At 39.1% G+C, this 17,152-nt stretch overlaps 1 protein-coding gene across 1 annotated transcript in view; it reads left to right on the forward strand.

The window, feature by feature from the left end:
• The window catches only part of LOC120534274, a 58,660-nt gene that overhangs the window by 10,373 nt on the left and 31,135 nt on the right, over nt 1–17,152 (forward strand). The window contains exons 4-5 of the mRNA XM_039761746.1: nt 15,803–15,947; nt 16,277–16,534. Of these exons, the coding sequence (XP_039617680.1) occupies nt 15,803–15,947; nt 16,277–16,534 (403 nt within the window). The remainder of the gene's footprint in view (nt 1–15,802; nt 15,948–16,276; nt 16,535–17,152) is intronic.

The raw sequence follows: 17,152 nt of genomic DNA on the forward strand, positions 1-17,152 counted from the left end.
TGATTGAAAAATACAGCGATAGCCTCACAGGTTTTACTGGAAGTACTTAGGAGGCATTCCTTTGAGTTACCTGGGTTTAGTAGGTGATCAATTGTAGAAAATAAGACTCTGGGATTACTAGCATTGTTATTTATAATCTTGGAGAAATAGCAGTGCCTCTCAAGACGGACAGTGTTATTGTATTCTGTTATTTTAACTTTTAATATTTCATAGTGGATAGTAAGTTTAGTCTTCCTCCATTTACGCTCAGCTCTGCGGCATGTTCTCTTTAAATCCGACACTCTTTGGGTCTTCCATGGTATAACAATGCTAGAAGATTTTTTCACTGTCTTTTCAGTTTCCTTTTCTTTTTCTTTACTTCTTTAACAGACTGCTTCTCCGCTGCGAAGCGCGGGTATTTTGCTAGTCTATACTAATAAAAGGCAAAGCCCTCACTCACTCACTCACTCACTCACTCACTCACTCACTCACTCACTCACTCACTCACTCACTCACTCACTCACTCATCACTAATTCTCCAACTTCCCATGTAGGTAGAAGGCTGAAATTTGGCAGGCTTATTCCTTACAGCTTACTTACAAAAGTTAAACCGGTTTCATTTCGAAATTCTACACGTAACGGTCATAACGGTTGATAACGGTCGACAACGTCCGCCATGTTGAACTTTCTTATTTATGGCCCCATCTTCACGAAATTTGGTAGGAGGCTTCCCTGCGCTAACCGGAACCGATGTACGTACTTATTTCGATGGTATGACGCCACTGTTGGCCGCCATATTGAACTTTCCAATGTCACTAATTTTCCAACTTCCCGTGTAGGTAGAAGGCTGACCCCATATTCACGAAATTTGGTAGGTGGCTTCCCTGCGCTAACCAAAACCGATGTACTTACTTATTTCGGTGGTATGATGCCACTGTCGACCGCCATATTGAACTTTCCAACGTCACTAATTCTCCAACTTCCCGTGTAGGTAGATGGCTGAAATGTGGCAGGCTTATTCCTTACACCTTACTTACAAAAGTTAAGCAGGTTTCATTTCAAAATTCTACGCGTAACGGTCATAACGGTTGAGAACGTTCGCCATGTTGAACTTTCTTATTCATGGCCCCATCTTCAAGAATTTTGGTAGGCGGCTTCCCTGCGCTAACCGAAACCAATGTACGTACTTATTTCAGTGGTATGACGCCACTGTCAGCCGCCATATTGAACTTTCCAACGTCACTAATTCTCCAACTTCCCGTGTAGGTAGAAGGCTGAAATTTGGTACTTATTTCGGTGGTATGATGCCACTGTCGGCCACCATATTAAACGTTTCAACGGTCTTTGTTACTTATGGGCCCATCTTCAAGAAATTTGGTACGTGGGTTCCCAACGCTAACTGAATCTTACTTACGTACATATATACGTCCATAGCTTGCAGCTCGGTCACCGTGTGAGGCCTCCCACGTTGTTGGCTGCCTGCCTATATAAGGCCGTCCGTCGCTCCAGTCTCTACATTCCTTTCCTTACTTCGCCACGGGATTCACGTCTCCCTGCTGATAACTACAGCTTTTTAACTTAATCCACGGCTTCTCCGCTGTTTTATTGTTCATTTATTACGATTATAGTTATTGTGTAGGTATTTTAGACTTACTTTACATTGTTCAGGTACCCATTTCCTTTATCATTCCAACCGTACCACCATTAACATGTCTATCGAGGTGATCACCATCGATCAAAGAACTGTCACTTACCGAGTGGTTTCCATGCCCGGAGATGGCACCTACCTTTTCCATTCTCTTTGTTACATATTGGACGGCCATATCAGGCTCACTCTTGATATCCGGAGGAACATTGTGTCTTATGTATTGAATGACTGGGACAGGTTCAAGGTGTGGACTGATGACGGTACAGGAGATAATTATTCTACACAGGAGCACTTGAAGAGTGAAATGCTTAAGCCCTTTACCTATGCATCTGCATGTGAGTTGATGGCTGCCGGTGATTTGTTCGGTTGTCGCTTTCAAGTGTACCGAAATGGCCAAATATTTTACACCTTTCGACAACCGCCAATGCCTCTTAAACATCTTAGATTGAGAGGTGACGATTTCAGTAGTGGACACTTTGATGTTTATGAATGTTTAAACTCTCAAAAGCTGGATGTGAAGTTATCGATGAAACCGGTTGTATACTTACAATGCTTGACAGATGCCGAATGTCTCTTCAACACAACAAGTCCTGCAAATGCTGTCGTAATTGAAACAAATCATGAAACTCAAACCGATTATGACAGCAGCAATCCAAGCTGTGAGATTTGAAACAAGATTACTGTTCACATGGCCAACTGTACATTGCATGCTCAAGAGTAAGCTCAGCGCACAGCTTGGTCATGTTACAACCGGAGGGCCGAACTGACAACGTGGTATACAAAGAGATCCTTAACAAATAATTATTGGTATATTTTCCCTCAGTTTTAAAAGGTTTAATTTTCTTCTTAATAAAAATTTTAAAAATTTTAAGGCAGTACTTTGCTCGCTAAGCGCTGGTATTTTGCTAATATAATATAATATAATATAATATAATATACTAGAAACTACTATATTAGAAGGACCACATAAAGCACACAATAGTTTCACTTTACAGTAAATTTCTTTATTAACAATAAAAACTCAAATTTAGACAAGTGTGTTATAGTCATAACTGACTTTTAATTATCCAGATATTACCTGCACTAGTCTTTAAAATAGCAGAGCACAAAAGCAGTGGTTTTTGGAAGTAATCAACTAGTAATTTTTAACACAATATGTAAAAGCACTAAAAAGGAAGAAAGCATGTCTAATGATTTAGCATTACATAATAACCTGGATAGGCTTTGTGGCGCAGATGTGATAAAATCGTTAGAATCTAATGACCATTACGTAACCCATTTCAAATTGTTTTGGCAATGTACGGGACAAATTTATCTTAAAATTTAGAAGCAATGAGAAATTAGAGTGAACTCTGTAGTGGATAAAGAGCTAAAAAGGATTTTAGAAAGGAAAAGGAAACAGCTGTATAATGCATTTAAGACTAATAATTACATCATGAACTATAAGGCATATGCCAGTATGAGAGCAGTAGTTGAAAATAATATAGGAAAGCTAAAAGGCAGTTGGAAAGAAATATTTCAGAAAAGGTGAAAAATGGCCCAACATGATTCTTTCAATATTTCAGTAGTACAAGAACAGTAAAGGAGGAGATGAACAAAATTAGGATCAGTAAGGGCAAATTAGAATATACGGTCATTAAAACAGCAAATCCTTTAAACTTACAGTTTTTTGAAGTTTATACGTGTGAAGAAGTTGATGACCTCCTAAAGTAATAGAGATTACTAATTAGGTGCTTAGTGATCTGGAAATTGTAGAGGAAAATATACAGCTCACATTAAATAAGCTAAATCTAACAAATCACCAGGAACAGATAACAATTTTCCTGAAGTGCTGGAGTAAGTTAGAATTCTTTAAACTATATTTAAAGCCTTAAGACTTGTTTCTCAAAAATCTCTGCACACTGGGGAAGTTTCTAATAACTGGAGGTGAGCAAATATTATCCTGTTACATGAAAAAGGGTGATTGGGCTGATCCTAATAACTATAAGTCAGCAAGCTTAACATGAATTATAGGTAAAAAAAGTGGAAGCTAGTATTACGTAAATGATGGTGTTGCAAGATTGATAGTTGACATTGGTTCATACAGGGAAGGTTGTTTTGAATAGTGTGCTGGAATTATATGGGGGTGGTTGGGGGCATGCACTGATTACAGCGAATTTTATGAGTAAATAACAAAACCTTACGATAAGGGAAGTGCAAATGACATTTTTGTCTTGAATTTTAGAAGGCTTTTGATACAACATAAAAGGTAAATAATCCCATCAAAAGAAGTGGGAATTCAAGGTGTGGTAGGTAGATGGGTACACAATTGGATCAAACTCAAGAAGCAAATGATTATGGTGAGGGGAACTTTACAGAATTAAGTGATGTTAAAAGTGGTGTCTCTAAGGGATCAGTGCTGGGGCTGCTGCTCTTAATTGAACTATACAAAATCGTACCAAACTAGGTGAAGGGCAAATAATGTAGAATCAGTTAAATTGTTACAGAAGGATTTGAACAGCATACAGGCTTGGTTAGATTTATCCATCCATCCATTTTCCAACCCGTTGAATCTGAACACAGGGTCACGGGGGTCTGCTGGAGCCAATCCCAGCCAACACAGGGCCACAGACTCAATTTAATATACCTAAATTTAAGTTATTACATATAGGAAGTAGAAATGTTAGATTTGAATACACAATGGGAGATCTGAAATTTGAAAGGAATTAACAAGGCTAATAGGATGTTTTTTTTAATAAATCATGATGTGTAGAGTACAAGTCAAGGAAGTTTATGCTTTAGCTACATAACACCTTAGTGAGGCCTCATGAGGACTACTGTGTTCAGTTTTGCTGTCTATATTACCAAAAAATAGTCCAGAGAAAGTCCAAATTAAAGAGACCAGGTGGATTCCATAACTAAGAGGTATGAGTTGAATAATTTCACATTTAGCAAATGGAGATTAAGAAGTAGCATGGATTAAGTGTTTTAAATTATGAAAGCAATTAGTATAATGTATAAAACCCTAATACAGTAGTTTTTCAAAATAAATAAGGAGTTTTCCAAGCCAAGTTACAAATAAAATATTCAGAGAAAAAAAATTAAAAGAAAAAGAAAGACACTCTAAAACAGACAATAACCATATACAAAGTAACTAAAATACATATTCTCAGTAGTTAATTGCAGTTAAATAAAATAAATCTTACCCTTTAAATATAGATTTAACAAACTAAAAAAGAAGGTAGTCAAAGACAGGATGTGTGGATCCAAATGCCTCAATAGGTAGACTTAGGCCTGAGAATGCCTTAATAGGTCAAACTAAAAAAAAAACAACAACTTTGAAACATAAAGAAAGTCATTGTAAAACCATTAACAAAAATGTAATTAATAAATAGTAACAATGAAATAAAGAACTGAACACAAACAGTAGAATATAAAAAATTACAAAGAAAAACAAAACAAATGAATAACAATTAACAAAAGCCAGTGATAGGGAGTTAGCAAGAGCCTGGCAATCTGGGCATTCCTTTGCCTTCTATTTTTCCAAGTCCAACAAAAGCACTTTCTCCCATCCTGTGTAGCCATATGACTAGGTTGTGGTTTTACCTACAAAATGTAACTTTAGGCTACTCTGAGGCTTAAAATCAAACTTTTCCCCAAGCTCAAAATCAGGCGTTGGCCTTCTCATAATGGAACAATAAAAGGCCTAAAGAATACTCAATCTCAAATACAATCAAAAGTCAGGATGAGAATCCTGGCCATAATAACAGAACAGAGTTTCTTTTTTTAACTCAAAAAAGTATTTAAAAATATTCAAAACAACAATAAAACAAGCAAAAAGGGAATTACAAAGATATGCCTAAAAGACAAACCAGATCAAACAATACTAGTCCAAAACCAAAAAATTTAATCCCTAAAATCCAGCCAAAGTTTAGAAATAAGAAAAATGAGAAAAGAAGCCATTTGAAATGTTCCACAAAATCAAGAGAAAGCCAAAACAGGAGAGTTCACAAGAAAACAATCCCACATCAACCCCTAACCCTCATTTCTGAATATAAAGGCTGAGGGTGGTCCTTTATCTGTGAAATCAGGGAGAGCCATCCCCTGAGGATTCTCCCACAAGGCATAATGTGAATAATACATTAGAAAAGAACAAACATAACTCAGAATCAATTACAATACAATATTAATCAAAATATTTTTGTTAGGTTATATAGCACAATATGTGCAGTACAAGTCCAAGTAGGTTCTGCTCAAGCTTTATAGTGCACTGCTTAGGCCTCTTCTAGAGTACTATGTGAAGTTTTGGTCTCCAGGCTACAAAAAGGACATAGCAACACTGAAGAAGGTCTGGAGAAGATCGACTAGGCCGATTCCAGGGCTAAAGGGGATGAATTATAAAGAAGGATTAACACTAGAATTACCAGAGCCTACGAAAAAACTCGTAATTCCGTCCCACCTTAAACTGCTTCTTAAATCCCTTCACACCTCTCCGCCAGCCCTTTGTCTTCTAAATGTGCTGATAAAGAGAAGCTCGGAGCAGCCGGCTATTCCATCCCCCCACCAATTTAGAACGTGCACGAACTTCTCTCAGCTCATGCCTTGATTGAGTATCTGGGAGTGAAGTGGAGTTTTAGAGTGGAAATAATAGATCGTTGTTTGGAACACACGCATTTCATGTCTGTTCCGTTTCTACAGTAATCTGTGTCAACACATTGTTAAAACAGAAACTTTTTTATATTCTAGTAGTAGATGACAAAATGTAGGCATAAACTATATAATGTATGAAGCCTGAAGTCCAAATAGCAAAGAAACATTTTCACAAGAATAACACAATTGCACTTTTATTCAAACATATAACTGCAGAAACAAAAAGCCGGCTTAACATGCGACATTGACACCAGTTTACTGTAACTGACTCCGTGGCTCAATAGACTCAGCCCCCGCTTGGGAATCAAGGGTGCGGGTTCGATCCTGCACCCCTCCGTTTTGAGAAGTAAACTGCTCTTGTCTTACTGTTTTAGAATAAAAGCATACATTTGATTTCAGTCTGTAACAGCCGGTGCAGTTTATGATCCTTGTAAAGGTTAGCTTTTTTTTATTCACTTTTCACTCTCTCAGTCGCGTTCAGAATCAATCCATACAACCCCATCTGACACGGCTGTTTTCACTAAAGACGCGCTATAGCTCTGCAGTGTACCACGATGCATACTAACGCTACCAAGGTTTCTGACACACAAACGCTGGCGAAGCTGCCTTCTTCGTATCTCACCGTCACTTGCTTTTCTTTTATTCAGTTTTATTGAGTGTTCCTGCCAGTCCCCGCATGTTGCTGTATGCTTTTTCTTTTGTACTCCAGGACATGCAGAGGAAAGAATGGTAAAGACCAGTAACTTCGGCGCTATATGCAATCATCAGACACTCCCCATCTGCCCGTGTCGCTCAAACACAGGAACATATATTGGTGTAAAAGTATAACAAAAGTGCACTTTTATTCAAGTGTACTTTTTCCATCGCTTTTCCTGTAAGAAGCAGTGTACACACTTCTCTCTATGCTGTGGTTTCTATTACACACCTGAAAGAAAGAGACAATATATGTGAAAATATAATCGCACTAATGCAATATTATTTGAAAACGAACAGCGTCAGATCGGGTGTGAATTTATGCAGGAACTGGAAATTCTCTGATGCGGACCCTTCCCCCAGGGAAGAAAGTACAGTGTCAGGTGCTCATTCAGTGTAATAGAAACCATAGCACAGAGAGGTGTGTACACTGCAACAAGTACACGTGTCGTAAATGTAGGAAGGACGGTCCTTGGGTGTGTGGGAACTGTTAATATTTGAATGTGATGATTTTATATAGCACGGAATGAAAATCTGCACTTCTTAGCATTGCACCATGCAAGGTGTCGTATCAATCGCCTACTGTAACTTGCTTTCTTTTTCTTCGGTTATACAGGTAGTTTTGAATAAAAGTGCACTTGTTTTGTTTGCGAAATGAAGTGTCTGCGTGCACTTTTCGTGGCATTACACGTGTATTTTTTGAGCATGCCAGTTTGAGCAGTATAAAAGTATTGAAAAGTATAACAAAACAACGGGCAGATGGGGAGTGTCTGATGATTGCATATAGCGCCGAACTTACTGCTCTTTACTATTCTCTCCTCTGCGTGCCCTGGAGTACAAAAGAAACAGAATACAGACGCTATAGCTCTCTGTTGTACCACGATGCATACTAACGCCCCACCTGGTTCTGACACACAGGCGCTGGCGAAGCTGCCTTCTTCGTATCTCACCGTCACTTGATTTTCTTTTTATTCAGTTTTATTGAGTGTTCCTGCCAGTCCCCGCATGTTGCTGTATGCTGGATAGAGAGAAGTGTGTACACTGCTTCTTACAGGAAAAGGCGATGGAAAAGTGCACTTGAATAAAAGTGCACTTTTGTTATACTTTTACACCAATATATGTTCCTGTGCTTGAATGACACGGGCAGATGGGGAGTGTCTGATGATTGCATATAGCGCGGTTACTGGTCTTTACCATTCTTTCCTCTGCATGTCCTGTAGTACAAAAGAAAAAGCATACAGCAACATGCGGGGACTGGCAGGAACACTCAATAAAACGAAAAGCAAGTGACGGTGAGATACGAAGAAGGCAGCTTCGCCAGCGTTTGTGTGTCAGAACCGGGGTGATTGTGCGTTAGTATGCATCGTGGTACACTGCAGAGCTTTAGCGCGTCTTTAGTGAAAACAGCCGTGTCAGATGGGGTTGTATGGATTGATTCTGAACGCGACTGAGAGAGTGAAAAGTGAATAAAAAAAAGCTAACCTTTACAAGGATCATAAACTGCACCGGCTGTTACAGACTGAAATCAAATGTATGCTTTTATTTTAAAACAGTAAGACAAGAGCAGTTTACTTCTCAAAACGGAGGGGCGCAGGATCGAACCCGCAACCCCTTGATTCCCAAGCGGGGGCTGAGTCTATTGAGCCACGGAGTCAGTTACAGTAAACTGGTGTCAATGTCGCATGTTAAGCGGCTTTTTGTTTCTGCAGTTATATGTTTGAATAAAAGTGCAATTGTGTTATTCTTGTGAAAATGTTTCTTTGCTATTTGGACTTCAGGCTTCATACATTATATAGTTTATGCCTACATTTTGTCATCTACTACTAGAATATAAAAAAGTTTCTGTTTTAACAATGTGTTGACACAGATTACTGTAGAAACGGAACAGACATGAAATGCGTGTGTTCCAAACAACGATCTATTATTTCCGCTCTAAAACTCCACTTCACTCCCAGATACTCAATCAAGGCCTGAGCTGAGAGAAGTTCGTGCATGTTCTAAATTGGTGGGGGATGGAATAGCCGGCTGCTCCGAGCTTCTCTTTATCAGCACATTTAGAAGACAAAGGGCGCTGGCGGAGAGGTGTGAAGGGATTTAAGAAGCAGTTTAAGGTGGGACGGAATTACGAGTTTTTTCGTAGGCTCTGGTAATTCTAGTGTTAATCCTTCTTTATAATTCATCCCCTTTAGCCCTGGAATCGGCCTAGTCGATCTTCTCCAGACCTTCTTCAGTGTTGCTATGTCCTTTTTGTAGCCTGGAGACCAAAACTTCACATAGTACTCTAGAAGAGGCCTAAGCAGTGCACTATAAAGCTTGAGCAGAACCTACTTGGACTTGTACTGCACATATTGTGCTATATAACCTAACAAAAATATTTTGATTAATATTGTATTGTAATTGATTCTGAGTTATGTTTGTTCTTTTCTAATGTATTATTCACATTATGCCTTGTGGGAGAATCCTCAGGGGATGGCTCTCCCTGATTTCACAGATAAAGGACCACCCTCAGCCTTTATATTCAGAAATGAGGGTTAGGGGTTGATGTGGGATTGTTTTCTTGTGAACTCTCCTGTTTTGGCTTTCTCTTGATTTTGTGGAACATTTCAAATGGCTTCTTTTCTCATTTTTCTTATTTCTAAACTTTGGCTGGATTTTAGGGATTAAATTTTTTGGTTTTGGACTAGTATTGTTTGATCTGGTTTGTCTTTTAGGCATATCTTTGTAATTCCCTTTTTGCTTGTTTTATTGTTGTTTTGAATATTTTTAAATACTTTTTTGAGTTAAAAAAAGAAACTCTGTTCTGTTATTATGGCCAGGATTCTCATCCTGACTTTTGATTGTATTTGAGATTGAGTATTCTTTAGGCCTTTTATTGTTCCATTATGAGAAGGCCAACGCCTGATTTTGAGCTTGGGGAAAAGTTTGATTTTAAGCCTCAGAGTAGCCTAAAGTTACATTTTGTAGGTAAAACCACAACCTAGGAGAGGTGTGAAGGGATTTAAGAAGCAGTTTAAGGTGGGACGGAATTACGAGTTTTTTCGTAGGCTCTGGTAATTCTAGTGTTAAAAGAGCTGAGCCTTTTCAGTTTGAGCAATAGAAGATTACTGCAATGACAATACTTCAGTGACATGACTGAAGTATTTAAAATTATGCAGGGAATTAGTACAGGGGATCGAGACTGTTATTTTAAAATGACTTCATCAAGAACACAGGGACACAGTAAGAAACTTGTTAAGGGTAAATTTCACACAACCATTAGGAGGATTTTCTCCACACAGATAATCATAGACACTTGGAATAAGCTACCAAGTAGTGTTGTAGACAGTAAAACTTTAGGGACTTTCAAAACTAGACTTAATGTCTTTTTAGAAGAGTTAACTGGGTAGGACTGGCAAGCTTTGTTGGGCTGAATGGCCTTTTCATGTCTAGATTGTTCTATCGAATGTTTTAATGTTCTAAAACATAGAAAGAGAAAACAAAAGCATAATCAATTATGATTTAGTAAATAATATATAAGCAAACAGACTGAAAACAAAAGTAAGACACTTGAGCCTTGGGTAAAACACTAGCTATAACATAACACAATTCCTCTCTTAGTCATTACCCTCCCCTTTCTAACTCTTTTAATTCTGAAGTTATACTTCTTAAAACTAGACCCAAAAATACCTAGGTTAGAGTGGCTTTACATTCCATCAGGCCAAACACTGGTTCTTTGGTTCTGTGGATGCCAGACTATAGTGGCCACTAGTCGTCTTCTTCTTCTTTCGGCTGCTCCTGTTAGGGGTTGCCACAGCGGATCATCTTCTTCCATATCTTTCTGTCCTCTTCTTTTAAACCCATCACCTGCATGTCCTCTCTCACCACATTCATAAACCTTCGCTTAGGCCTTCCTCTTTTCCTCTACTCTGGCAGCTCTATCCTTAGCATCCTTCTCCCAATATGCCCAGTATCTCTCCTCTGCACATGTCCAAACCAACGCAATCTCACCTCTCTGACTTTGTTTCGAACCATCCAACTTGAGCTGACCCTCTAATGTACTCATTTCTAATCGTATCCATCCTCGTCACACTCAGTGCAAATATTAGCATCTTTAACTCTGCTACCTCCAGCTCTGTCTCCTGCTTTCTGGTCAGTGCCACCGTCTCCAACCCATATAACATAGCTGGTCTCACTACCGTCCTGTAGTAGACTTTCCCTTTCACTCTTGCTGATAACCGTCTGTCACAAATTACTCCTGACACCCATTCCACCCTGCCTGCACTCTCTTTTTCACCTCTCTTCCACAATCCCCATTACTCTGTACTGTTGATCACAAGTATTTAAACTCATCCACCTTTGTCAACTCTACTCCCTGCATCCTCACCATCCCACTGACCTCCCTCTCATTTACACACATGTATTCTGTCTTGTTCCTACTGACCTTCATTCCTCTCCTCTCTAGAGCATATCTCCACCTCTCCAGGGTCTCCTCAACCTGCTGCCAACTATTACTACAGATCACAATGTCATCAGCAAACATCATAGTCCATGGGAAACTCTTGTCTAATCTCGTCTGTCAACCTGTCCATCACCATTACAAATAAGAAAGGGCTCAGAGCTGATCCCTGATGTAATCCCACCTCCATGTTGAATGCATCCGTCGCTCCTTCCGCAGACCTCACTACTGTCACAGTTCCCTTGTACATATCCTGTACAACTCTTATGTGCTTCTCTGCCACTCCCGACTTCCTCATACAATACCACAGCTCCTCTCGAGGCACCCTGTCATATGCTTTCTCCAGGTCCACAAAGACGCAATGCAACTCCTTCTGGCCTTCTCTAAACTTCTCCATCAACATCCTCAGAGCAAACATCACATCTGTGGTGCTCTTTCTTGGCATGAAACCATACTGCTGCTCACTAATCATCACCTCACTTCTTAACCTAGCTTCCACTACACTTTCCCATAACTTCATGCTGTGGCTCATCAATTTTATTCCCCTGTAGTTACTGCAGTCCTGCACATCCCCTTATTCTTAAATATGGCACCAGTACACTTTTTCTCCACTCCTCAGGCATCCTCTCACTTTCCAAGATTCCATTAAACAATATGGTTAAAAACTCCACTGCCATCTCTCCTAAACACCTCCATGCTTCCACAGGTATGTCATCTGGATCAATTTCCATTTTTCATCCTCTTCCTAGCTGTCCTTACTTCCTCCTTGCTAATCCGTTGCACTTCCTGATTCACTATCTCCACATCATCCAACCTCTTCTCTCTCTCGTTCTCTTCATTCATCAGCCTCTCAAAGTACTGTTTCCATCTGCTCAACACACTGTCCTCACTTGTGAGTACGTTTCCATCTTTATCCTTTTTCACCCTAAGCTGCTGTACATCTTTCCCAGCTCGGTCTCTCTGTCTAGCTAATCGGTACAGGTCCTTTTCTCCCTCCTTAGTGTCCAACCTCTCATACAACTCATCATATCATACACCTTTTCTTTAGCTTTCGCCACCTCTTTCTTCACCTTGCGCCTTATCTCCTTGTTCTCTTGTCTACTTTCAGCATCTCTCTGACTGTCCCACTTCTTCTTTGCCATCCTCTTCCTCTGTATACTCTCCTGTATTTCCTCATTCCACCACCAGGTTTCCTTTTCCTCCTTCCTCTTTCCAGATGTCACGCCAAGCACCCTTCTTGCTGTCACCCTTACTACATCTGCTGTAGTTTCCCAGCTGTCTGGTAACTCTTCACTGCCACCCAGTGCCTGTCTCACCTCCTCCCTAAACTCAACCTTGCAGTCTTTCTTTTTCAACTTCCACCATTTGATCCTTGGCTCTACCCTCACTCTCTTCCTCTTCTTGATCTCCCAAGTCATCCTACAGACCACCATCCTATGCTGCTTAACTACACTTTCCCCTGCCACCACTTTGCAGTCTTCAATCTCCTTCAGATCAACTCTTCTGCATAGGATGTAATCTACCTGTGTGCATCTTCCTCCACTCTTGTACGTAACTCTATGTTCCTCCCTGTTCTTAAAATATGTATTCACCACAGCCATGGCCATCCTTTTCCTATCCTCTGACCTTCTTCATTCCTCTCCTTGACACCATACCTACCTATCACCTCCTCATCTCCACTGTTCCTTTCACCAACATGCCCATTGAAATCCGCTCCAATCACCAATTTCTGTCCCTTGGGTACACTGTTCGTCACTTCATTCAACTCACTCCAAAAATCTTCTTTCTCATCCATTGCATACCCAACCTACGGTGCATATGCACTAACAACATTCATCATCAAACATCAATTTCCAGCTTCATAATCATTACTGTGCCCGACACTCTTTTCACCTCCAAAACACTCTTGAGATGCTGTTCCCTCAGAATAACCCCTACTCCATTTCTCCTCCCATCCACACCATGATAGAACAATTTGAATCCACCTCTGATCCACCTGGCCTTTCTTCCCTTCCATTTTGTCTGTTTCACACACAATATATCAACCTTACTTCTCTCCATCATATCTGCTAACTCTCTCCCCTTTCCAGTCATACTACCAACATTCAAAGTTCCTACCCTCAGTTCCACTCTCTTTACTTTCCTCCTCTCCTCCTGTCTCCGGACATGTCTCCCTCCTCTTCTTCTCCTTCTTCTTCTTCTTCGGCCAACAGTAGCCCAATTTCCGCCAGCACCCTGTTGGCTAACAGTACTGGTGGCGGTCTTTGTTAACCCGGGGCTCGACCAATCTGGTATGGAAATTTGTATTGTTGTCCGCATATTGATTCGGCAAAATTTTACACTGGATGCCCTTCCTGACGTAACCCTCCCCATTTATCCAGGCTTGGGACCGGCACAAAGAAACACACTGGTTTGTGCATCCCCTGTGGCTGGGTTACTATAGCAGCCACTAGTGTGATCCTCAAAATGCTTGGTTTTCAAGGCTTAGTACAAAGCCAGGTAGAAAGCTTTCTTAACACAAACTGATTACCTAATCTAAAATCATTAAACAAGAATTAAAGTCAAAGCAAAAGTTATCTTATTTTCAAAGCTGTAAAAACAAAGCAAAGAAAGCTAAATTGAGTTTGCACTTTGTTAACAATTGTGGACGATGAGGGCCATGATTGGCTGGTTTAATTCTCATTGCTCCAATGGCATTTATTCACTTCATGACAAAGAATTCACAAAATGACAAAACCCATTAGAAAACAAAATTGCGTTGTGTTTTTTTCTAATTATACAAAAAGTCTTAATATGGGTTGCAAGTAAAAATCATAAGTAAAAGTGAGTTCTGCATGTTAACAACCCACAATTAAAAAGTTAACAGAGCACTAAGCTCAGACAAGAATAAGTGTACAGAGTACAGAAACAATTGAAAAGGACTTTGGTCATTTATCCCATTATGTTGAGTACAAGTCGACAGTGTTAACAAAAAAGTGACTTCACTAGTGCATCTAGAATAATTTCTGTATAATGAATTCTAGATTTCTATTTTTATTTTTTGTGGAAATACCACTTGGTCGTCATCATTTTGTCGATCTTTATATGGTTGTAGCCACTTTTTTTATTTTTTCTGTGTGTGTTATGTAGGCACATTATATTAAAGTTGAGCAAAATATTATTCCATTTAGTTGCATTTGTATAAGATGGCACAAATAAACCAAATTAGCCTTAGGATCACTAAGAAGTGGGACCTTTTATCTAGGATATCTTGACTATAATTTTGATTTATTGTTTCTAGTTTTAACTACCAGTGTTTTGTATTTGTTTTGTTATTCCGACTCATTTTATAAGTCTTCTTCTGGTCATTTCCTTTCCCTCCACTGCACATTATTCATAACAATGTGCAATTTTAGTTTTCCTGTTAGAAAAGCAAAATGGTTCTAAAAAGTTCCAGAAAAGAAGTACAGTACTGTGCTTATTTCTATAATTTGTAAGGACAGGTTAACTCTTTCAGGGCTGAAGTCGACTTTTGTCAAAAGGAGGAGTTGATGATGATAATCGACTGTAAACTGCGACAGTACCAACTGTTATGTTTTAATTGGACTCTTGTTGCTAGAAGGAAAGTTAGATTCATTGGTTTGACTGAGATTTTCTGCACTCGCATGAGTAGCAAGGCACAAACAATGTCAAAAATGGCACTGACATTTGGCGAGAAATTAAAGTAAATGTGTCAAGCAAAATACTCTGTGGACGATGTTTTGCCTATTATTGTCTCTGAACTGGACTATGACTTGTTAGACTCACATTTTGATAGAAGTGATTGAAAACGAATGTGAAGTTCCAGCTTCAGCTGATTGGTCCCCAGCTAATCATTGTACTGACAATGTTCGCCAGGGAGGACTGCCACTTAACAATGATAAGAGGTAGAAACCAAATTGCAATGCACTGCGACCATGTCCCAGCCATGCAAAGACAGCCTGGCCGCAAATTCTTGGCAAACTGGCAGCCAGAGCATGCAGCAACAGATGTTTTATGTTGATTTCAGTGTGAAACCATTGCTTTTCAGAAACTGAGTTTTTTTTTTTTTGAAAAAATATTAAAGAAGCCTACTTTTTCAACCAAATTAAGTTTTGAAGAAAGTAACTAGGAGTGGCACCAGTTGTCACTTAAAAACTGTTCCTCAAAAAAGTAATGAGGTTACAGATTGGTTATTGGGAAATTCCACAGACAAGTTAGGAAATATTCCTTATATTTTGTATAATTTAAGGCAGCACCTTTAAGACCTTCAAATCTCAACAGTATTTTCAAAATATCTCTGTACGTAAATATGGGAATGACCAGGTATGTTGGGCCAAATGGGTTCTCATCAAGATGTTTTTTCAATTTTAAAAAATCTGAAAATTATAGTAACCTACCACTTATATTATTTAATACAGATTATGCTGAATGTTTCTACTGCATCCAGATGTTTTCGGGATTCCAGCATACAGATTCCTGGACTAGAAGAAAATGAAGATTATAGAATTACTTTAATGTCAATGAGCCATTCAGACATTTTAGGCCGGAAATCCTTCCATCTACGTAAGTCAAGATGTCTAATAAAGTATTTTATTAAAAAAGTAAAAATGAATCATTATAGATAAGAAGATACAGATGGATCTTAGATTGAAATCTGGATGATTATGTTTCACAGCCACAGGGGTTGCTTTCAACTTTTAATCTGCTTTTATGATTTTAGCTTGTACAGATGTTACATGTTTTATATTTTAATAAAAAATGCTAACTTTATTATTAGCAATAAAGTATAATATATTGATTATTATTTTGACTGTGTTTAATCAGAGGTAATGTGGACCATTTGTAGTGATTTAAAGTTTTAAAACTGCATTATTTTTTGTTTGACTTCTTAGGATTGCTGTCTGGGACAAAAATAAGAACAGAAGTAACAAGCACAAGTGCACTGTTTAATTGGTCCAAACTAGACAGAATGTTTTCTGTCAAAATTAAACTTCATAACTCATCCTGGACAATATTGCCTGATCAAACAAATTTTCAGGTACAAGGTTTAAAACCTGGGACATTGTACAGTTTCTCCATGGAATTTAAAACTTCTCTGCAAGACCTTGAAATAAGTATCACACAAAAGCTGAATGTCTTCCTTGAAACATGTAAGCTGTTTTTGTTTTATACTGGTATCTTCATGTAGTAAATGCTGCTGAATCAAGATACATGTGTGTTATTTGTTTTTGGGTTCTTTCATTGTAAGAGTGTATTAGTATTAAATAAGTTTAAATTACAAATCTATTTGTACAATATGGTATGGCATAGTTACAATCCTTATACAGTTCCTTCAGTATATATATCCGTCCATTATCCAACCCACTATATCCTAACAACAGGGTCACGCTGGAGCCAATCCCAGCCAACAAACCCTGGACAGGGTGCCAGCCCACCGCAGGGCACACACACCAGGGACAGTGTGGAATCACCAATGCACCTAACCTGCATGTCTTTGGACTGTGGGAGGAAACCGGAGTACCCCCACGCAGACAACATGCAAACTCCACACAGGGAGGACCCGGGAAGCAAACCTGGGTCTCCTAACTGCAAGGCAGCAGCTCTACCCAATGCGCCACCGTGCCACCATATATATATGCATAGTACATGTGGAGTCCTATACATGTCAACTGCATTAACTTGCAAGTCTGATATCTCACCTTAATACAGAAAAGTGCTGGTTTTTATAATCTAAATATCCTTTCACTAACTGGAGCATTTATGTCTTT

The sequence above is a fragment of the Polypterus senegalus genome, chromosome 8, assembly GCF_016835505.1.
Source record: "Polypterus senegalus isolate Bchr_013 chromosome 8, ASM1683550v1, whole genome shotgun sequence".
Lineage (NCBI taxonomy): Eukaryota > Metazoa > Chordata > Cladistia > Polypteriformes > Polypteridae > Polypterus > Polypterus senegalus.